Source organism: Xenopus laevis, chromosome 2S (assembly GCF_017654675.1).
Source record: "Xenopus laevis strain J_2021 chromosome 2S, Xenopus_laevis_v10.1, whole genome shotgun sequence".
NCBI lineage: Eukaryota > Metazoa > Chordata > Amphibia > Anura > Pipidae > Xenopus > Xenopus laevis.
The window spans coordinates 166863006-166886772 of NC_054374.1; the positions used below are offsets into that span (position 1 = coordinate 166863006).

At 43.3% G+C, this 23767-nt stretch overlaps 1 protein-coding gene across 1 annotated transcript; it reads right to left on the reverse strand.

Annotated features, from left to right (window-relative positions):
• Positions 1-256: 256 nt before the first annotated feature.
• Positions 257-20932, reverse strand: LOC108710067 (glucose 1,6-bisphosphate synthase). The gene is made up of 14 exons (XM_018250458.2): positions 20799-20932; positions 14093-14260; positions 8587-8693; positions 6866-6950; positions 5451-5534; positions 5173-5366; positions 4892-5081; positions 4345-4442; positions 3658-3838; positions 2983-3076; positions 2443-2572; positions 1871-2060; positions 1032-1165; positions 257-909 (listed from the first exon to the last, which is right to left on the reverse strand). Exons 1-14 carry the CDS (start codon positions 20901-20903, stop codon positions 807-809), a joined length of 1863 nt encoding a protein of 620 aa, XP_018105947.1. The 5' UTR covers positions 20904-20932; the 3' UTR covers positions 257-806.
• Positions 20933-23767: the final 2835 nt, after the last annotated feature.

A 23767-nucleotide genomic window follows, 5' to 3' on the forward strand; every position in this document is an offset into this window, starting at 1 on the left:
AACGGCTCTTAGTGATGTCATCGGTTATAAACGGAGCACAGTGATGTCATTTTTGTCACATGACTCACTAAAACTCGTGTATTATAATAAAACTACCCCTTGTTGGAAAATATGAGGATATTGGAAGTCACCTTGCACTCATGGTCATGGAACTCCTCAGTGCCTCTAATATCCTTATACTTTACAATAGGGGGTACTTTATTTACTATATAAACGCATGCAATACAGGAAGAAAACAGAACAGAGGAGGCGTGGCTCCTGTACAGAATATTTATACATCTTATAACATGTATATAAAAAAATAATAATAAATTAACATGAAAAAGGCAAAACAGAAAGACAATGATCAAGATTGTAACCGTTTGGTTTACTCTGTCCCCCGCGCCACCTAACAGGACAGGGAGAGCAATGGGGCCCTCTGCGACTCCTGCCAGGCTGAGGGCTTAGTGCAACACATACAGAACATCAAGCTCTTGAACAAGATGTTGTAGATGATTTGGTCAAAGACAAATACAAAAAGAGCGAGCTCCGAGTAATATCAAGGGCAATTGCGGGAGTAGAAATTCCCCTCCGTCCGCTCTTCAGCTTATAAAGAGTTCTCTTGGGGTATTAAGGGCCGCCCAGCTAGGAGCAGGTACATTACTGCTGTCAGTAGTTGGGACACCCTATGGCTTAGCCAAGACAGGAACCAATTACTAATGGTAATCGCCATTTCATTTTAGTCTTTGTAAGGTGCGGACGCCGTAATATTACCGACACAGGGATGGCGTGCTTTGGTTGGGGAATTATTTGAGATAAAGAAGTCTTTACACACAGCGGCAGATCAGGCCGTTCCTGCTCGGTTCCAGGAAGTTCTCCACCAGGGCATCAATGACCTTCTTCAGCTCTTCTTCCAAGAAAGACTTTTCTCTAAAGGAAGAGAAGAACGGCCAAGAATTTGCACCCATACAATATTCTCAGTGGCTACTTGGAAGGCTGGAAGCAGTAATAATAAAACAGAAAGGGCAGTGAGTGAAGGACTGGTGACTTACCCTCGGCCTGGGGTTCCGCACATCTCAGCATAGTACTTTATCTTGGGCTCCGTGCCGCTGGTTCTCAGGGTGGCAATACATCCGTTCTGAAAGGTGAAGGTGACCATCTGGCTACTCTTACTCACCGGCAGGACCTGCACATATGGAGAGCCCAGTGAGACAATGTTAGTATCTACACATTGTGCATTAAAAGGGGCATTTGGGTAAGTGATGGCGTTGCTAGTCATAAGCACTAAACAAATATCAAATAGGGATGCACCAAATCCAGGATTTGGTTCCGGATTCTGCCTTTTTCAGCAGGATTCTGATTAGGCTGAATGCTTGTGCCTGGCCAAACTGATCCAAAACCTAATTTGTATGTGCCAATTAGGGTCAGGAAGGGAAATCCCATGACTTGTCATCACAAAACAGGGAAGTAAAAAATGTTTGTCCAGATTTTCCTTTCCCATCTCTACTTTGCATATGAAAATTAGGATTCGTCCAAATCTTTAGTGAAGGATTCTGGGATTCGGCTGAATCCGAAATAGAGGATTTGGCGCATCCCTAATACAAATAACTAGCTGTGAAGGACCCTTAACACCCTTCTGGAACAGGGACAATGAGCCCAATATATCCCTTGTCTGAACAGCCCTAAGGAAAGAGTGAAGAGATTTTATGTAGAAAGAACGATTTCAGCATTTCTTGTATCATTTCTGGATAAAAAGCTCCATGAGTGTTGCTTTGTGAGCTGAACTACTACTTTCTGCAAAGAACCGGAAGCAGAATCATGTGCCCTGACTGTCTAAATCTAGCCAATAATCAGCAGCATGAGGCGCGGGGCTGTCTAGAATAAGACGTACAGATTTCTTATTCAGCTGGCTGCTGTCGTAGCCCGTGGTCACATCTCGAACATGAAGGATGCCGTATGGCCCGCAGAACTCGGGGTATCTCTTTGGCCCGTTGTAGTTCCGCAGATGCTCAAATATCCTTCTGATGGTCACAGGGTCGTAGCACAAGAAATAGGAGGTCTTTGAAATGTGATAACCATATCTGGAAAAAGAAACAATTTACAGCGTTGCTTACTTGCTTTACGGCAGATGAAATCAGATACACTTCCCATCAGAACAAAAAGCATAAAGAAATGTTAATGTCATTATATGGCGCTTGCTATTGACTCATTTATTATCAGACAGGTCTTCTACACTAGTGATGTGCGTCAGGTAAAACCCGACCTCCACCTGCGCCGACCAGCCCCACTGATGACGTCACAAAAGGGGCGTGGCGAGCAGGCGCACATCTATAAAAAAAGGAAGCCCCCCCCGCAAATGGGAGTCCGAAGTCAGCCCGAACCTGACCAACCAGCGGGTATATCACTATTCTACATACCATCTGATTAATTGCATGAAAGAGAAGAAGCGGTAACTCTCCTTACGTTTCATAGATTTTCTCCAGCTGCTGCTCCAGGGTCACACTGTTACTGTCCAGAAAGGCGGCCATTTCTGCCACAACCACAGCAGCGCTCACTCCATCTTTGTCCAGCACGGACGTTCCACACATAAAGCCTTAGAGAAATAGCAAATGGCAATTGTAAATGAAATTGAGCCCAAATAAAAGGAACAATGAGCTCCCATGGGGCAAAGCAGCACATTCGGCATTGATAAAATATATACAAAACAAATCCATTGTTGGGCAGCCGATGGCATGAAAACTTGGCCTTTAAACTGCTTGCCCTCCACTAATGGCTGAAGATACACTGAGCCCTTGGCCAGCAGTCAGCTCCATATGGCTACCACTGGGCTCAGTCTGTCGTGGCACAGAATCACATTGCCCTGGTTATCTGGTGTAGTTGTTTTTTTACACAACATGGAAGTGAACTGATAGTGTTACAGTGAAGTGTCAGACTTGACTAATGCAAATGCTACAGCCAACCACCCTGCATTAATGTCCAGCCCTCCAGCTATAAACAGCTCACCTATAGATTCTTCAAATGCGAATACAACGGTTTTCCCCTCATCCAGGAGACTTTTCACCCTGTTTCCTATCCATTTAAATCCAGGAAGGGTTTCCTGTAATGGAACAAAAACAGTCAATTAAGTATAACCTGTATAGCCTGCAGCCTTGTGCCTTTATATGGTCACAGAACAACCCCTCAGTGACTTCTAATATCCTTATCATTTACAGTAGGGGGTACATTATCCCTTATAATACATGAGTGATACGCAGAGTTCCCTGTATAACTCAGCCTGCAGCCTTGTGCCTTTATATGGTCACAGAACAACCCCTCAGTGACTTCTAATATCCTTATCATTTACAGTAGGGGTACATTATCCCTTATAATACATGAGTGATACTCAGAGTTCCCTGTATAACTCAGCCTGCAGCCTTGTGCCTTTATATGGTCACAGAACAACCCCTCAGTGACTTCTAATATCCTTATCATTTACAGTAGGGGGTACATTATCCCTTATAATACATGAGTGATACTCAGAGTTCCCTGTATAACTCAGCCTGCAGCCTTGTGCCTTTATATGGTCACAGAACAACCCCTCAGTGACTTCTAATATCCTTATCATTTACAGTAGGGGGTACATTATCCCTTATAATACATGAGTGATACTCAGTGTTCCCTGTACAACTCAACACTTACCTCATAGTTGAAGCCTTCTTTGCTGGCAATAGAGTGCAGGATATTAGAGGACACAGTAGTCGCCAGCATATAAACATCACTCACATCAGATCTATCAGAGCAGGACTTATTCCAGCAGTAGAACATCCACCAGCCCAGCAGTGCAGCCAACTCATTGCCAGTGAAGACCTTCCAGCGGCCCCTGTAGGACACAAGCCCAGAGTCACTAACCAGTGGCCTCCAGTACTGGACATTAAACATGCAGCTAACTAGCTAACTAAACCTGACACTGCACAATGAGAAATCACAGTAACTAGTCCCTTCCCTTTTAACCAAACTCCACCCTATTCGTATCCAATAAGTATAATGGTAGTGGTGGAATTTATGTTTTAATGTATTTTTAAATTATTTAAATCAACTAACGACTAAAAAAACACAATGGGTTGAAGCTTCTCTTCCCGTTCTCAGGCCCTCTGGCACTTGTCTTTCCGTTTGTCATTTAAACCTTTGTCTGGTTGCTAGGGTCAATGACCACAGCAACCAGGCAGAGGTTCTCTAGCCACAAAATAAAAAACAAAACAAAAGGAAGGACCCCAGGCTGCCAAATGACTTGATGTTCCACATGCCCTGAAATCAGTGTGTAATAAAACATAACCTGTATCTATTCTATATGTAGAATAAAGGCCAAGGCGAATATAAACTCCGTACATGTCCTGCAATTCAGCAACTGCCAGTCTGTCGGCATCTGGATCAGTTGCCACCACAACCCGGGCACCTTCCTTCTCTGCAAGCCTGAGAGACAGCGCCTGGATGGGGCAGAAGCATTCACGTGAGCGTCATTGTGCCAATACGGAGAGTACAACAGGGTGGGACAACCTCGCACGACAAAAACATCGAATCAGTCTCTGGATTCACAGGCTAAAGCAGCATAGAAACTGGTGCAGTCTGCAGCAGAAATGATTAACCATTCCTACAGCATCAGCAATTCTCCTATAAATGGCTCTTATATAAAGCTACTTACTACTTACCATGAACATTCTAGTGCCCTAATGACCATCTCTAGCCCTGACGAAGTCCATTGAACCCTGAACTACTTGCGTTGCACGTGACCCCATAGCTGATCTCCTAAAAAGCATAAGCCCCAGCTGCCAATCTCAAACCCCTGAATGGCTCCTAGCCCTGACTTCTGAGCCGCAAGGTGCCAGCTGGAGCCATAGGGAGTAAGCCCAAGAAGTATAAGAAGTGATGTTATTACCAGGACGCATTCGCCTTCCTCTGGATTCGGGCATTTCACCGTGGAGAAGTCGGGATCAGGATCTTTTTGCTCGGGGACTGGAAAGGGAGGGCTGAATCCGAAGACTTTGAATGCTGCCTGAACGTAATCGTGGCCGACGCCGTGAAAGGACGTGTGAACAAACTTTAGGGGTGTCTTTGTATTGAGGTGCCTGACAACAGGACGACAAAAGTTGCACAGTAAGAAAGACGGGCTTTTCCCATGACTAAGGATGTTCATTCGATCGTCTGAGCGACACCCACCTGTGGAAACAAAGTGACTCCAGATCCTCCATGTAACTCCTGCTTATCTCCTGCAGGGGGTCTCTAGCCAGGGGGCTGCTGTCGGGCAGATTCTCCTGCCAGGATTGGTCCCACGGCTCTGCATGTTGCTCTATGGACTTCAGGATTTCCTTGTCATGGGGTGATGTGATCTGGGCCCCGTTTGCCCAATACACCTGAGAGTTCAGATAAAAGCCACATTTCTATTTGGTTCCTGATTCAGCAGAGACACAGGTAAGTGACGGCCTTGGGCTACTCACCTTATAGCCATTGTCCTCCTTACGATTGTGCGACGCTGTGACCATGACCCCGGCTACTGCTCTCAGTTTGTGCACAGCGTAGGGCTACAATGGGCAACAAGAGTCATCTGATTAGCTCAGCCAATGGGGTAACAGTCCTTTCCCAAAGGAACCCTGCAAAATGAATCCAACCCAGTACTTCTGCTCTCTACCCAATGATAACGACTGGGGCTCAATTAAATAGGTGATGGGGCTTCAATTATCTCAGAACAGGAGTTTTCAATGCTTTACACTAAAGGTGGCCATACACGGGCAGATAAAGCTGCCGATATCAGTCGTTTGGACCAATTTTACAGCTTATCTGCCCGTGTATGGGGGCTTCCGACGGGTCTTCCCGATCGATATCTGTCGGGAAGGTTTGATTTTTAACCGACTGACCCATCGAGCCCCTTAGCGTATCGTAATTCGATCGTTTGGCCATACGGCAGAACATTCGAATTACCGCCGATATAGCCCTGCCGTTAGTGGCATATCGGGGAAAGATCCGCTCGTTTGGTGATGTCGCCAAACGAGCGGATCTTTGAGTCTATGACCACCTTTACATTTAATGCATCTGCTCAATCAACACTGCCTGAACATGGGAAGGAAAGCAAATAATCTGAGCTCTGAACCGAGTATTGAGTACTGGGGGTGGTTCCTGCCTGACCATGGGATAGAGAGCAGCCCAAGGGAAAAAGTACAGATAATCAGAGCGTTGGACTTCGGTAAGTACTAGGGGAGATTAGACTCAGTTACTCAGGAGATGTTCTGTCTGATCAGGGGAAAGGAAAGTTCTGAATTGGAAACTGGGTTTGGCTACATTCACTTAAGGTGGCCATAGACACACAGATCCTATTGTACGAATCGAGGATTCGTACGATTTTCGGATCGTGTGTGGCGTGTGCCGACATCTTTCGTCCGGCGGAGATCGGTCGTTTGGTCGATCGGTCAGGTTTGATTTTGACCCGACTGATCCCGCCGGAGGCCACGGCACATCGTAATCGGATCGTTCAGCCATATGGTCGAACAATCAGATTACCCCCGATATAGCCATGCTCGTTAATGGCATATCGGGGAAAGATCCGCTCGTTTGGCGATGTTGCCAAACAAGCGGATCTTTGCGTCTATGGCCACCCTTACACATTTTAGTGAAAATGGGCTGAAGAATTCTAAAACGGATTAATCAACCCACATTTCCAGGCAATTCTGGCCTGTTCCCTATCCACTCAAGTCAATCAGACCAATTACTTATGGGAGCCATCCACTAGAGTGCACAACATTGCTGCCGATGAAGTTGCAGATAAAATGTAAACACCAAATCCAGACGCGAGCGGACTGCTATGTGTGATTGGATAGAATGCCCCCCCAGTGCAAGAGGGATTAAAGTGCAGACGTACCACGAAAGGAGTGGGGACATATCTGGAGAAAAGGTGCACCGGGACCCCTTTGCTCAGGAGAACAGCGGCTGTGAGTTTGGCAAACCTACAATAATAGAGAATACGTTACAGACTGGAATAAGCGAGCGCTGCCCAAGCACAACACTGTCAGGCTTTATCTGCCGGAGCCCCAAGCTCAGACTGGGATTTATCCAGTTCCTACTGGAACCCGCCCAACCCAAACCTGTGCATGTGACAACTAGGAGCCCTGTCATATTTCTGCTTCTGGGCCATTACTTCTGCTTTTAACATTAAACTTCAGCCCTGAATAATACAAATTTACCCCTCATTTTCATAAATGGGAATTTTATTTAGCCTAACATTTTAGATTGCAAGCTCTTGCAAACAGGGCCCTTCTTAAAGGGGTTGTTCATCTTCAAACACTTTTTTCTGTTCATTTGGTTTCAGATTATTCACCAGAAATAAAGACTTTTTACAATTACTTTCTGTTTTCTATATGTGACAGTTTTTATGTTACTGAAGTGTAAAGTTTCATTTTTCACCTAAAGCAGCTCTGGGAGGGGGGGTCGCCGACCCTGTAACTGATCCATGAGTTGATCCACGTGTTTGTCCCTGCTGAGCAGAATCCCTGAGTGTCATTAAAGGCAACTGTTAGAATTGATACAATAGTTGCACTTATATTCCCCATAGATCCTACTGAGAAATGGAGCAACTAACTGTATCAACTAAATGTAACAAACAAGGGGCCCATTTACTTAACTCGAGTGAAGGAATAGAGGGAAAAAAACGTCGAATTTCGAATGGTTTTTTTGGCTACTTCGACCATCAAATGGGCTACTTCGACCTTCGACTACGACTTCGAATCGAACGGTTCAAACTAAAAATCGTTCGACTATTCGAACATTCGATAGTCGAAGTACTGTCTCTTTAAAAAAAAAAACTTCGACCCCCTAGTTCGCCACCTAAAAGCTACCGAAGTCAATGTTAAGTCTACGGGGAAGGTCCCCATAGGCTTTGCGGTCTTTTTTAGCTCGAAGAAAAATCGTTCGAATGATGGATTAAAATCCTTCGAATCGAACGATTCGAAGGATTTAATCGTTCGATCGAACGATTTTTCGTTCGATCATTCGATCTAACGAATTGCGGTAAATCCTTCGACTTCAATTCGGCAGTTGAATATCGAGGGTTAATTAACCCTCGATTTTTGACCTTAAGTAAATTTGCCCCTAAATGTACTTAGTAATTGTATCAACCAAATGTATCAACTGAATGTATCAATTAATTGGGTCAACTAAATGTATCAACTAATTGTATCAATTAATTGGATCAACTAATTGGATCAACTAAATGTAGCAAATTGTAACAGTTCAGATGCTCCTGGATCACTAAACTGCCAGATTGAGACATCAGAGATACGAACATTAAAGTTAAATTTTGGGAAAATGGTAAAAAATAAAAGATTGAAGGTAATTGGAAAAAGTCTTTGTTTATTGCAAGCAATCTGAAACCAACTGCATTGAGAATGACTACAGTACCCATGATGCACAGTGCCTACAATCAGGTTACACCCCTACGCTGTCTCTGTACCCCAACCCCATGGGTTTATCATCTTCACAGACTTTGGCTGCCCTAATATGGCTCAGACAATGTAACCAGAGGCAGTGCTTATAAGGAGCAATTACTTCATTGTGATGGTGCCGTATACAAAGAGGTGCCTGTACCTGACACTGCTGCTGTTGCTGGTCACCTGACCTCGTGTGTCATATCCAATCACAAGGCCCTTCTTCTTCAGATCGGGGAAACTCCTCTCCAAGTAGTGGTACATTCCCTGCACAAACACACAGCTTTAATACAGGGGTCACAAATAATAATGCAAAAAATGCTGTTAAGAAAAAACTGGCAGTTTGGGCAGCAATTAGCTGGCAGATTCAGCGGTTTCAGTAGATAAGAACTCTTGAGTGGCTAAATGTGCGTCTGTTCTGGGTGCCACTTCATTTTCAGCTGAATATTTCTGTCCTACCCTACCTTGTAACTGGCAGCAATGACTGACCGGGGAAGATGGGAGTTGTACAAAGCGAAGCTGCCGTAAGAAGAAGCACACCTCTAATGGCATTTAATGGGGAACTATCGCGAAAATGATAATTTAATATAAACTTCATCATACTGAAATAAGAAATACAATCAATTAAAAATTCTGCATTATTTCTGAAATAATCAAGTTTATCTTCACTATTCCTCTCTCAGCATCTGTTTCTCTTCATTCTCTCTTCATGCAGCAGTTGGGTGTCAGATATTCACTGACAGTTAGATCCAATATATCTTATAGGGGGGCTCCTTTTGCCTAGAAGATGTATTAGAGCTCACTCTATTAAACTCACCAGACATCATGTCTCTCTACATGCAGGATTTGTGCAAAAGGCAGTTATTTTGTTAGATTTTGTTTGTACTGGAATCGGTTATTGGAGTGAGCTCTAATACATCTGCTAGGAAAGGAGCCCCCCTAAAAGATATATTGGATCTAACTGTCAGTGAATATCTGACACCCAACTGCTGCATGAAGAGAGAATGAAGAGAAACAGATGCTGAGAGAGGAATAGTGAATATAAACTTGATTATTTCAGAAACGGTACAGAATATTTAATTGGTTGTATTTAGAAAGTTTCTTTTTTCAGTATTGTGAAGCTTATATTACATTTTCATTTTTCATTCCCCTTTTGAAATGAAAGGGAACTAATTAGGTGGCAGTTGGCAGGATTCCAAGCTACTAGTTAGAGAACTACACCTCTCCTACCCCACGCCAGCCCCAAACTCCATGGGAAATAATGCAGCAAATATGTAAACTGCCCTAAACACATGAATTGGAAATGCACTTTATTGTGCTCCTGACTCACAAGGATCCTGGGAAAAAGCTGCATCTTTATAAAAAGAATTTAAAAAAAACCCCAAGTGACTACATGATAACACTGAAAAGAAAACTTGTATTCAGGCAGCAAAACATAGAACTGGTCAAAGGCTAAATATAACTAAATTCCCAGGAATTGGCTCATTATTCAGAGAAGAAGGAATTTGTGAGGAACAGACTCAGTGTTTTGCTCATTGTCCAGCAGCTCTGCCAAATTATTTCCATTAACTTCTCCCTCCTCTTACACAATCTGCAATGTCATTGGTCCATGCTCCTACCACACGTCCAAAACAAAGGCAACACGTGCTGAGCAGTCTCTCCCTGCATGGGACTCTTCTGACTCACGTTTCATTCTATCCACCAGCAACGCATTCCTCATCCCAACGCATTTAATCACTGCCCCTATATACTGCTTCCCCTTATGGCTCTGTGTATATACACAGCAATATATATACATACATAGAAACCCTTGTATGCAAGTGTAACCACTATAAATTCACCCCCTACTGTAAATGATAAGGATATTAGAAGTCACTGAGGGGTTGTTCTGTGAACATATAAAGACACAAGGCTGCAGGCTGAGTTATACAGGGAACTCTGAGTATCACTCATGTATTATAAGGGATAATGTACCCCCTACTGTAAATGATAAGGATATTAGAAGTCACTGAGGGGTTGTTCTGTGACCATATAAAGGCACAAGGCTGCAGGCTGAGTTATACAGGGAACTCTGAGTATCACTCATGTATTATAAGGGATAATGTACCCCCTACTGTAAATGATAAGGATATTAGAAGTCACTGAGGGGTTGTTCTGTGACCATATAAAGGCACAAGGCTGCAGGCTGAGTTATACAGGGAACTCTGAGCATCACTCATGTATTATAAGGGATAATGTACCCCCTACTGTAAATGATAAGGATATTAGAAGTCACTGAGGGGTTCTGTGACCATATAAAGGCACAAGGCTGCAGGCTGAGTTATACAGGGAACTCTGAGTATCACTCATGTATTATAAGGGATAATGTACCCCCTACTGTAAATGATAAGGATATTAGAAGTCACTGAGGGGTTGTTCTGTGACCATATAAAGGCACAAGGCTGCAGGCCGAGTTATACAGGGAACTCTGAGTATCACTCATGTATTATAAGGGATAATGTACCCCCTACTGTAAATGATAAGGATATTAGAAGTCACTGAGGGGTTGTTCTGTGACCATATAAAGGCACAAGGCTGCAGGCTGAGTTATACAGGGAACTCTGAGTATCACTCATGTATTATAAGGGATAATGTACCCCCTACTGTAAATGATAAGGATATTAGAAGTCACTGAGGGGTTGTTCTGTGACCATATAAAGGCACAAGGCTGCAGGCCGAGTTATACAGGGAACTCTGAGTATCACTCATGTATTATAAGGGATAATGTACCCCCTACTGTAAATGATAAGGATATTAGAAGTCACTGAGGAGTTGTTCTGTGACCATATAAAGGCACAAGGCTGCAGGCTGAGTTATACAGGGAACTCTGAGTATCACTCATGTATTATAAGGTATAATGTACCCCCTACTGTAAATGATAAGGATATTAGAAGTCACCATATAAAGGCACAAGGCTGCAGGCTTAGACGTGTGTTTGGAGAATGCAGTCTCGTTGCTATAAGGACACACTGTGAGTTTCTTCGTGGAATAAACAAGGTGTTATGAACATTGCGTTTGATACATCTCTGCAGAATTCCATCTCTTGCCTGAAGGTGTTTATATTGTCAGTAGGATAATGTATGTTTGGATTAAACCAGTGTGAGTTTAGTGAGATAAATATGCACACGCCCCAGTGATTCCTGTAGACGCGTGCCGTGTATATACGGAAAATAAAGAGACGCGCAGTGATTTATGTGATATTAACATGCAGTGGAGCAGATGAGCCTCAGCCTGTCCGTCTCTCCCTTCTCTCTCTCTTATTAAAAATAAGATAATGACTTTAAATGATCTGGTAGGAAACCTGCGTATGTACAGACGTCAACTACTAGGCCTGCAACTCCCAGGCAGCCTTTATCTGGGTCACAAATGGCTGAAGTATTGTAAATAATTCTGCAGTTGGTCCTTTTTTCTTGCTCTATTTTGCCAGACGCCAATTCAAAAAAAAGTCTGGTTTCTAGGGACAGTGACCCAGGCAACCAAGTCTGTGGTTAAAATGTGACCTAGTTACTGCGCGCTTAATCTGTGTTGTCTATTGACCCTCGCTGCCCACCCTACAACAGGGTATATTTATTAACTGCCAAAAGTCTGGGGGGTAAGCCCTGGCAGAGGGCTGCTTAAATACGTCCATATCCCAGCATGCCTCTGTAATCTCGGGTAACTGCCATAACAGAACAGATGTTTTACAGTGAAATTCCCCCTTAAAGGGGGTTGGTCACCTTTGAGTTAACTGTCAGTATGATGAAGAGAGGGATATTGAGACACTTTGCAATTGGTTTTCATTTTTTTTTATTTGTGGTTTTTGACTTATTTCGCTTTTTATTCTTCAGTTTGCAATTTTAGCCATCTGGTTGCTAGGGTCCAAATTCCCCTAGCAACCATACATTTATGTGAATAAGAGACTGGAATATGAATAGGAGAGGCCTGAATAGAAAGATGAGTAATAAAAAGTAGCAATAACAATACATTTGTAGCATTCGATTTCCGAAGTAGCCCAATGTTTCCTTGTGAGGCAACTTAGGGCGACTTTGGAAATCGAAACGCTGTGAGTGCCATTGCGCTGGCGATTTTTCATTTAAGCAGGCGGAAGGCAGTTCAGGGAGATTGTCGCCCCACAGAAGAGGCGATTAGTCGCCAGGCGAGTAAATCTCCCCGAATCTGCCCGTGTGCTAACTCCCTTACTGTAACAGACTGAGGTGCTACAAGCTGACCAGCTGGGTTTGATTAGCCTCGGGTGACTCCTTAAAGGAACAGTTCAGTGTGAAAATAAAAACTGGGTAAATAAATAGATTGTACAAAATAAAAAATGTATCTAATATAGTTACTTGTCAAAAATGTAATGTTTAAAGGCTGGAGTGAGTGGATGTGTAACATAATAGCCAGAACACTACTTCCTGCTTTTCAGCTCTCTAACTCTGAGTTAGTCAGTGACTATAAGGGGGGCCACATGGGACATAACTGTTCAGTGAGTTTGTAATTGATCCTCAGCATTCAGCTCAGATTTAAAAGCAACAGTTATGTCCCATGTGACCTCCCTGAAGTCTAGTGTCTGGTAACCAATCAGTGGAAAGCAAGAGAGCTGAAAAGCAGGAAGTAGTGTTCTGGCTATTATGTTACACATCCAGTCACTCCAGCCTTTATACATTATATTTTTGTCTAACTAACTATATTAGATACATTTTTATTTTGCACAGTCTGTCTATTTACCCAGTTTTTATTTTTATACTGAACTGTTCCTTTAAACCCCAGGCAGGTGAGTCTCTGGAAATCTCTGACTGGGAGAGATTCACATTGAGTGTCTGGGATCTTGACACAAGGGATCCTATGTGCCTGTACACACACAGTCACCACGTGGAAGCTCTGTAATTGCACTGCCTTTTTGTTATTATTGAACTTATACTGCTGCTGTCAGCCATTTCTTTTATTTTTGGAAAGAAAACTGCCTTTATTATGTACCCGTTGCTGCCGGCTGGAATATTTTATATATATTTTTTATATTTTAAAGAGACTTTTGCTGTCCTGACGCTTACTCTGTGGGAACCTGTCATACTTCCCAACTGTACTTGCACTTTGTAATGTAACCTTTGCTCAGACTAATGGGAAAGGAGCTCCGAGCATCCGATACGGCACCTGCACTTCAGCGTTCCGCCCTCATGATAATTAAAGGGTAAACAAAGTGCTTTTTAATCTATCGGTGATCGGGAAGGTGAATGTGAAGAGCAAAGCCAGTAAATAAATTGCTAGGGGAGCGAATGCAGAGAGAGGAGTGCGGGTGTTGTTAGTGGCAGCACAGACTGATACTGCAGATCAGCACCTTGGACAGAGGTCAAAACATACAGTCAGGTCGTATCAAAGGCCCAGCAGGGTTTGGACACACATTATTGGCTACTCATGAACTGCCCAGCAAGGCAAAGGTTAATCAGTCTCAGTCTGTGCCCATGGGAGTTGCCATTACCCCGGGGCATTATTTTTCTGTGCTTAGGGCTGGCACCTGTTGTCATATCTACAGCCCCATGGGGAAGACTGATCCCAATTAACACTTAACTGCACAACATAAAACACAAGGGCAGGAGCCGTCAAACACCCAACCTGCACCACTAGCCAGGGGCTAGCTCTTGTGTGCCACTTACCTGGGTGGTCTGTATAATGGTCAGATCATTGATGCGGCTGAAGCCGGCGCCCATAGCAGAGCGCAGACCCGCGGTGCCAAACGACATGCGGCAGCACAAACGCTCACGGAGCTCCTTGTTCTTCCCATTCTGGAGCAACGTCTCTATCTGGGCTTTGGTCTTTGGATTCTGTCAATATAGAGGGAAATCCTTCTTATTGCTGTCAAATATCAATTTATTTCTTGGGTGAACGGATACCAAAGCATCGTTATTATAGCGTCTCTGTATAATATAAATGCAAAATGGGTCTCTTCAGCTGTTGCTTAACTTCCAGCAGCCCCGAGAGTGGAAGGGTGCTGGGAGTTACTGTGGAACAGCCACAACATAGTAACATAATTACGTCCATCAAGTTCAACCTTTTAAGTCAATATATAACCTGCCTAACTGCCAGTTGCCCTTAACAAAAGCAGAAACACAAGTATCAGTACTGGCTCCCGTACGACTGCCCTACATACTGAGCAGACACAATAAAGGCCAAATATCCCTAAATCACACATTCCCCTCTCCTGGACTAAATTCACTCTGGTAACTGTCACAGTTATTTGATCAGAAAGTTAAATAGAGCATCTGGCATGTGAAACATAAATCCATGTGATATTTCCAAACTCGAGGTCAGCCAGCTCCCAGTGTGCTCCCTGCTCAGCCAAATACATTCAGTACAGCCGCACGGCTACTTGCTAAACATTCAGTAGGTCATGGGCACAAGCAATCAAAGCTTAATAACAACAGTGTGTTGTACAGAACTGATCAATACAGACTACAAAGGCCTCTGGGTAAAGGCACAACCAATCAATGCTAAGTATATCACTGGCCATATAGGAACAGCACTACTAATACTTCCAATCAGTAGCAAGAGCTTTACTATTCAGTGACTGCTAAAATCTCTCTCTATGTTTCTTATTCTTTCAATATCTATTTTTAGTATTAATATAGAGATTTTTAACCCCTTCACATTAAATATAATCTAAAAATATCACCCTGCTATAGTTCCAGGGTACAAATAAGCACTCACCCCAAATCTCCCCCTAACTGACCTTCAGACTGGGCCCCCTTAGCTCATAACAAGGTTACAGATATATAGAAACATTGGGGTGTCACCCTGCTATAGTTCCAGGGGTACCCAGGGTACAAATAAGCACTCACCCCAAATCTCCCCCTAACTGACCTTCAGACTGGGCCCCCTTAGCTCATAACAAGGTTACAGATATATAGAAACATTGGGGTGTCACCCTGCTATAGTTCCAGGGGTACCCAGGGTACAAATAAGCACTCACCCCAAATCTCCCCCTAACTGACCTTCAGACTGGGCCCCCTTAGCTCATAACAAGGTTACAGATATATAGAAACATTGGGGTGTCACCCTGCTATAGTTCCAGGGGTACCCAGGGTACAAATAAGCACTCACCCCAAATCTCCCCCTAACTGACCTTCAGACTGGGCCCCCTTAGCTCATAACAAGGTTACAGATATATAGAAACATTGGGGTGTCACCCTGCTATAGTTCCAGGGGTACCCAGGGTACAAATAAGCACTCACCCCAAATCTCCCCCTAACTGACCTTCAGACTGGACCTCCTTAGCTCATAACAAGGTTACAGATATATAGAAACATTGGGGTGACCCTGCTATAGTTCCAGGCAGCAGTAAATGCGGTTGATGAATAATAATGGGATGGAAGAGAAGAAAATGAAATTAGCACATTAATAACAAGAACAGAAAGTAAATTAACAGATGATCTTATTTCTGGTTGTCAGAGTCATTTACCAGAGAGGAAGTAAAAAAGGCTGAGTTTGAAAATAAAAGTGACAAAGAGTGAAGACCAACTGCATAGTTGTGCAAATGAACCCCATCAACAAGATAATAAAAGTTAATTAATGGGAGGACATCTTTCTTCACCTACAAGGAAACTGTAAAATGACCACTGTGGGGGGTCCCTAATAGCAGGGGGGGATGAATATACATTCAAATAGAGTCACATCGAAATGATGATGAAAAGAGGAAGAAGTCTATAAAGTTGAACCTACAGAGGATGGAAATAAAGATCCAGGAGACACACGGTGCAGTCACATGCAAAGAGCTTTGTCCGCTGCTCTAGTGCTCATATCAGGTCGCTGTACCTTTAACAGAACGCAGCAGAACAGGGAGATTGAGATAAGAAGCAGAAGGACTTGACTCATTAAATACATAATTATTATTAACGAGCAGTAGGGACCTGCTGGAAAGAGAGAGGGGGAGAACTTAATGTTCTCTGTTGGTGCCAGCACATAAATGAGGCATATGGAGATAATGGATTTAACGTTCTTTCCTTGGTCAGAACTGACAGTGCAGGGAGGAAACAAGTCCCACACTGGAGATGTTTGGGCAGCACAAGCCACTGTTCCCACACCCCGTGCATATTTAATGGCTCACTAGAGGCTACGTGATACTGAAGATCCTCCCGGAGGAACAAAGAACTTTATTCCCTTCGGCCCATAAACAATTCATAGTGTGGAATGTGCCAGTGGAGCCCACAGAGGGGCCGCAAACCTTAGCCAGCCTGAAAGACTTGGAATGAGGGCAAAGTTGCCCCACTTTATTTTAAATTATTTTTGGGAGGTCGGAGATCTTGTGGGATCTGACAAATCGTCAAATTACTGTGAGGTTAGTGGGGATCGAACGATCGCGGATCTAACGATTTTTCGTCTGACATCGATCGCAAAATTGATCGGCCAGGTTAGAAAATTTTCATTGGTCACAGTGGGGCTCATTTATAAACACTGGGCAAATTTGCACCTGGGCAGTAACCCATAGCAACCAATCAGTGACTGCCTTTTTCCAGCCAGCTACAGGTTGAACAATGAAAGGAAACATTTGATTGGTTGCCATGGGTTACTGCCCAGGTGCAAATTTGCCCAGTGTTTATAAATGAGCCCCAGTGAGATCTATCTATTGTCCAATTGTTTGCAGGGCCAAGCAGACAGCTACCCTCAGTTTTCCTGACTTCAACTAGAGAACATTGCTTGAAATGATCCAAACATGAGCAGATATAAACTGCCCACAGATTAAGTCGGAAGCTTATTGGGCAGAGTATGGGGCTGAAAGTCGGGGCCCACAATCAGATCAGCTCGATATTGCCCATTTCAGGGAGAGATCCACTCGTTTGGCTGGCTTTAAGGTGGCCATACACTGGTGATGTCAGCAAACAAGCCAATCTCTCCCCAATATGCTCACCTTTCAGGTGGGTGATATAGGGGTGATCCGATCGTGGGCCCTAGGTAGGGATGTCAACTTTTTTGGAAAAAAATACCGGCCTTCCTATATATTTATCTTTATTCCCTATTAATAACATTGGGATCACTGACCTTCCTATATATTTATCTTTATTCCCTATTAATAACATTGGGATCACTGACCTTCCTATATATTTATCTTTATTCCCTATTAATAACATTGAGATCACTGACCTTCCTTTATATTTATCTTTATTCCCTATTAATAACATTGGGATCACTGACCTTCCTATATATTTATCTTTATTCCCTATTAATAACATTGGGATCACTGACCTTCCTATATATTTATCTTTATTCCCTATTAATAACATTGGGATCAACCATAATTTTTACTGGCCAGGCCAGTAAAATACCGGGCAGGTGGCAACCCAAGCCCTAGGGCCCAACGATCAGCTCATACCGAAGGGTAAATGGGCCGTCGGATCGCGGGACTGCATCAACGAACAAATGCAGCCACGATCCGAAAAGATTTTTAGTCCTGTCCGATCGATATCTGCTCGACTTTCGGACACATATTGATCGGGAAAGCCGTCGGAGGGCCCCATACATGGGCCAATAAGCTGCTGAGTCGGTCTGTCGGCAGCTTTTATCACCCCGTGAATGGCCAGCTTTAGTCTGCAACTTATTGGGCAGTGTATGGGCCCTCTGATGGGCTTCCCCAATCCATATCTAGCCATAAGTAGGCCGGGTGACGGTCGGGCAGGTTTTAAAATCCTGTTGGATCGATGACAGATTCAGTCAATTGATACGGTCCTGGATCTGACTGACTGTATTCTGCTTGTTGTGATCCAAACATTGAGCCCTAGGGCCCACAATCGGATCAGCCCGTGGACATATGGGGGACAGATCCGTTCATTTGGCAACCTCTCCAAATGAGCGGATATCTATATGTATGGCCAGCTTAAAGGACCAGTAACATCAAAAAATTAACTTGTTTTAAAGTAATACAAATATAATGCAGTGTTTCTCTGCACTAGTAAAACTGCTGTGTTTGCTTCAGAAACTCTACTATTGTTTATATAAATAATCTGCTGTGTAGCCATTGGTGCATCTATTCATAGGAGAAAAGGCTCAGGTTACACAGCAAATAGCAGATAAACTCTGTAGAACATAAAGTTATCTGTTATCCACTATTTATCCTGTGCCATATAGTCTTTTTTCAATTTCCGCCATTGCTCCACAGCAGCTTGTTTATATAAACTATAGTAGTACTTATCTGTTATCTACTGTGTATCCTGTGCTTGAATGGCTGCCCCCATGGCTACACAGCAGCTTGTTTATATAAACTATAGTAGTACTTATCTGTTATCTACTGTGTATCCTGTGCTTGAATGGCTGCCCCCATGGCTACACAGCAGCTTGTTTATATAAACTATAGTAGTACTTATCTGTTATCTACTGTGTATCCTGTGCTTGAATGGCTGCCCCCATGGCTACACAGCAGCTTGTATATATAAACTATAGTAGTACTTATCTGTTATCTACTGTGTATCCTGTGCTTGAATGGCTGCCCCCATGGCTACACAGCAGCTTGTTTATATAAACTATAGTAGTACTTATCTGTTATCTACTGTGTATCCTGTGCTTGAATGGCTGCCCCCATGGCTACACAGCAGCTTGTATATATAAACTATAGTAGTACTTATCTGTTATCTACTGTGTATCCTGTGCTTGAATGGCTGCCCCCATGGCTACACAGCAGCTTGTTTATATAAACTATAGTAGTGTTTCTGAAGCAAACAGATCAGTTTTACCAGTGCAGGGCAACACTACATGATATTTTTATTACTTTAAAACACTTTCATTTTTTGGTGTTACTGTTCCTTCAAGCCCAGGCGTATCAGGAATTGTCTAAGGGAAGAATTTAAAGGGGTTGTTCACCTTTGAGTGAACTGTGAGTATGATGTAGAGAGGGGTATTCTGAGACAGTTTGCAATTAGTTTTCATTTTTTATTATTTGTGGTTTTTGAGTTATTTAGCTTTTTATTCAGCAGATCTCCAGTTTGTCATGTCAGCCATCTGGTTGCTAGGGTCCACATTCCCCTAGCAACCATGCGCTGATTCAATAAAGACGGGAATATGAATAGGAAAGGCCTGAATAGAAAGATGAGCAATAAAAAGAGGCAATTACTATACACGTGTAGACTTACAGAACATTTGTTTTTTTAGATGGGGTCCCATCTGAAAGTCAAGACTAATTGAAAAGTTGTTCAGAGTTAGCCACTACTTAACATACTAAAAGTTAACTTGAAAAATATATAGGACGGCAAATACCTGGTGTCCCCAAAATTAATTCGAATTTAAGCTTCATGCCAGGCTTTCAGGTGTATGTAGAGACCAAACAGACATTCCCTAAATCTCACCCTACTTGTCCTTTACTCTTCCAGTACTGCGCCAGGCAACAAAGGTAACCTGCTACACAAGGTGTCGGCCAACGTAAAGGAATCGGTCAGGACTTCTGCGTCAGATAATTAGTTATTGCACCAAAATCATTCATTAAACTTAACTAACCCCAAAGTATAACAAGAAGCTGCCGGGCATTGGGCAATTCACCTGTCTGTGAGGTCACAACACAACACCAATAGCATCACAACTGATCACTTGGTACTATAAGAAGCAGCAGAATGACCTCTCCTATTCTCACACTGTACAGGGGGAACACGGAGTGTCACGGTCTATTTACACGCGTGTGACAGTCATGCACCTGTACAGGTAAATGTGATGCAAATGCAGCAATGGGACAATGGCTCACTCTGGCCGCAACATATAAAGTAAATACTTGTTTGTATGGAAAGAGAAAATGAACGGACACTATAGACACCAGACCATTTATTCAGTATTAGAGCAGCTCAGAGAAACACACGCGGGGCAGGTGTAAAAAACATTAACATTATATAATACAGATCATATTCTGATCTCATTAGCTGGAGAGATACACAGACACATTAAGTTACACACCTTATCCCACTACAGTCACTTACTGCTATTGTTATTATTATTATTGTTATTATTATTGTTATTATTATTATTGTTATTAGTCTTATAGAGATAGAGACACACACAGGTGCCATGGGGCTGCTACACACACAGTTATATCCATGAGACTCTATATACCCTCCTCCCCTTATCCCAGTGCAGCCAATCACACTGCTGTTATTATTATTATTATTATAGGAATAAGTGATACACACATATATATGAGACACATATAAAATACACACACACATATATATATATATATATATATATATAAGACACAGACACAGTTGCAGCCAGTGATACTGTTATTATTATTATGATTATGATTATTATTACAGGAATAAGTAACACACACACATATATATATATAAGACATACATATAAAATACACATATAAAAGACAGTTGTAAGTCTGACCTTATCCCAGCGCAGCCATTGGCAGAGAGCGAGGTCGAGGTCGGGGTCGCCGGTGGAGCTGGGGAGGATGAGGTTGGAGTTGACGTCCCCTCCGGTCTCCCCCATGGTACCGCTCAGACCTCTCTGCAGTCGCTGCAATTGCTCTTGTGTCTCAGCCGCTTACACTGCGCGTGCGCACAAGCAGGACTCGGTCTGTTTCACTCAACTCCGGCACAAAGCGGACGCGCGCTGATGGGAGCTGAGCCAGACCTACATGCGCATGCGCACACGGCTTCGCAGGGGACCCATAGTGGATTAGCGCGCATGCGCCAGTGTGGCAGCTGCTTTATGCGAACTGGTAGATTTGTGCTGCGTAACAGTGAGTTTCTAATGGGCCTTTGCGCTGGGTTTTAATTTACTCTCATTGCCCTCCCTCCCCCACTCACGTGTTCCCTGCAGGAGACTGTGCTCAACTATCACTCTCACCTCCACAACTATCAGCTCCAGGACTATCAGCTGCTGGGAACACTGGGAATACTCGTGAGCAGCCCAGTAATGTCTCCAGTAGAGAGTTTTACTTGTGTCCCTAATAAGCAGCTCCCTGAGTTCTACTCTGACCAACTGCATAGAAGTCATTTCTCTTACACACCAGTCTCGTGTCCCTGAGTAACCTGTGAGTACAGACCATGACTTTAGTTTATATATTATACATTGGCTAAATCTCAGCAGATTTCAATTGGTCTTCATTATTTTTGTTGTTTGTAATTATTTACCTTCTGCTGACTCTTTCCAGCTTTCAAGTAGAGGTCGCTGACCCCCATGTAAATAACAAATGCTCAGTAAGGCTACACGTCTATTGTTGTTGCTGCTTTTCTTATTCAAATCAATGAATGGTTGCTAGGTTAATTCGGACCCTAGCAACCAGATTGCAGAAATTACAGACTGGAGAGCTGCTGAATAAAAATCAGAACCAGTATAGACATTTAGCCCCCGCCCAATAAATCTCTAGCCCCCCAGATGCCCCATACACAGGTCACCTTTATACCTAATCCTCCTGTGATTCGCTGAGACTCCTGTATAACAAATATTATCCCTCCCCCTCCCCCGGGACTTTTGTTTTTCTTTCCAAATCATTTCCCCGTAATGTCTTTTATTTCAACACACAATCAATTAACATCCTGATCTGCTGCAACAATTGCCCGGGATCTTCTGTAACTGACAACAACTAATTAACCAATAGAAAACGTTTTGTGCCATTACCATAATGTACCCCCTACTGTAAATGATAAGGATATTAGAAGTCACTGAGGGGTTGTTCTGTGACCATATAAAGACACAAGGCTGCAGGCTGAGTTATACACTGGATCACTATAGATATACACAGTTGATGGAGCTCAGAGACCACAGACTTGAGATCAGGGGTAGAAACATAATTAGTGTCAGTAGATACAAGTTGTGACACTAGTGAAATAATTGTTGTACATTATTGTTCCATTCAATTAAAGAAATATCTGATAATGTTTATTATTTGCTTCTGAATGGACAATAAATCAGATTTGCTTTGCTGGAGACACGGCCAGACTGTGACAGAGGAGTCGTTCCCAGGAGACATTGTTTCTTCTGCTGATGTAAATGGGCCCCGTGTTGCTACAACCGACGCTTTTTATCTCCAGCCTCTCCCCCCACTAAACTGAATCACAAGTTGTTGCTGCTGCAGCCGCTGCTGTAATAAACCTGCTGCTCTGACCCTTCCAACATGGAGAGTTGCGCCCTCTGGTGGAGAAATGTCAGAATACAACAAATATCTCTAATTAAAGGTTCATTTTCTAATCATTTATGTGCTTTAAAGCCGTGGCGTAATTGGCTGTGGCAGCACCCAGGTGCAAGATGTGCCCCTCACCCTCCAATCACACGGCCGCTACACCCTTGAAGAATTTCATGTGCCACCCAATACCTGTTTATTGTGACCCCAAGTGGCTACTGGCCCAGGTACAATCCCATTCCCCACAGTCCTTATTCCACTGGTTTAAAGATTTACACAGTCTTGTCTGCAGTCAGGCTCCACAGTGCAGGCTACACAGATTATCCTTATTGTTCCAGGGTTGGACTGGCCCAGTCCCGCTCCCCCCGATCTGCCGGCCCCCAAAAGAAAACAACATGTGGGACGTCACAATGGATTTTGCACATGTGTGTGGGGGCCCCGGGAATTTGGAACCCAGTGGGCCCCAGTTGCTCCAGTCCGACCCTGATTGTTGCTAAATATGTGAGAGACAGATATATGTGAGTTATGTATGACAGTTTTGCTTTACTGCACACATCAACTGTCAGTATCAGAGAAGGGTCCGTTATCTGAAATGCTCATTCGCATGGACTGCACTGCTGCTTGTGATCTACATCAGGGGTCCTCAACCTTTTTCACCCCGTGAGCCACATTCAAATGTAAAAAGAGTTGGGGAACAACACAAGCACGAAAAATGTTTTTGGGGTGCAAATTATGAGCTGTGATTGGCCTATGTGGATTGTCAGCCTACAGGAGACTCTGTTTGACAGTACAACTGGTTTTTATACAACCAAAAGTTGCCTCCAGGGGGGTAACTACAGAGGTAGCAGACCCTGCAGCTGCAGGGGGGCCCAGGTGGTATAAGGGGCCCCATGCGGCCCTACTTAATGAGCAATTTCAATATATATTGGTAAAACAGTAAAACCTCTGAGTGTTTTGGGGGCCTAATATAAATTTGCTGTGGGGCCCAGTAACATCTAGTTATGCCACTGGTTGCCTCTAAGCCAGGAATTCAAAAATAATCACCTGCTTTGAGGCCACTGGGAGCAACATCCAAGGGGTCAGAGAGCAACATGTTACTGGTTGGGGATCACTGATCCAAATAAACCCCCCACCTGCATTCAACAAAATTCCATTGGAAAGGGGTTTTTTTTTTCTGTTTTAGTGAAAATCACTCAATTATGCAGAAATAGACAAATGTGTCATTGAA

Excerpts from the sequence above, each read along its gene's own strand:
- LOC108710067 (XM_018250458.2), bottom strand. The coding sequence starts at position 20,903 with ATGGGGGAGACCGGAGGGGACGTCAACTCCAACCTCATCCTCCCCAGC. Across the intron at positions 3,077-3,657 it reads AAGAAGGCTTCAACTATGAG|GAAACCCTTCCTGGATTTAA; the intron begins GTAAGTGTTGAG and ends GTTCCATTACAG. Across the intron at positions 1,166-1,870 it reads GCCAGCTGAATAAGAAATCT|GTCCTGCCGGTGAGTAAGAG; the intron begins GTACGTCTTATT and ends CCATATGTGCAG.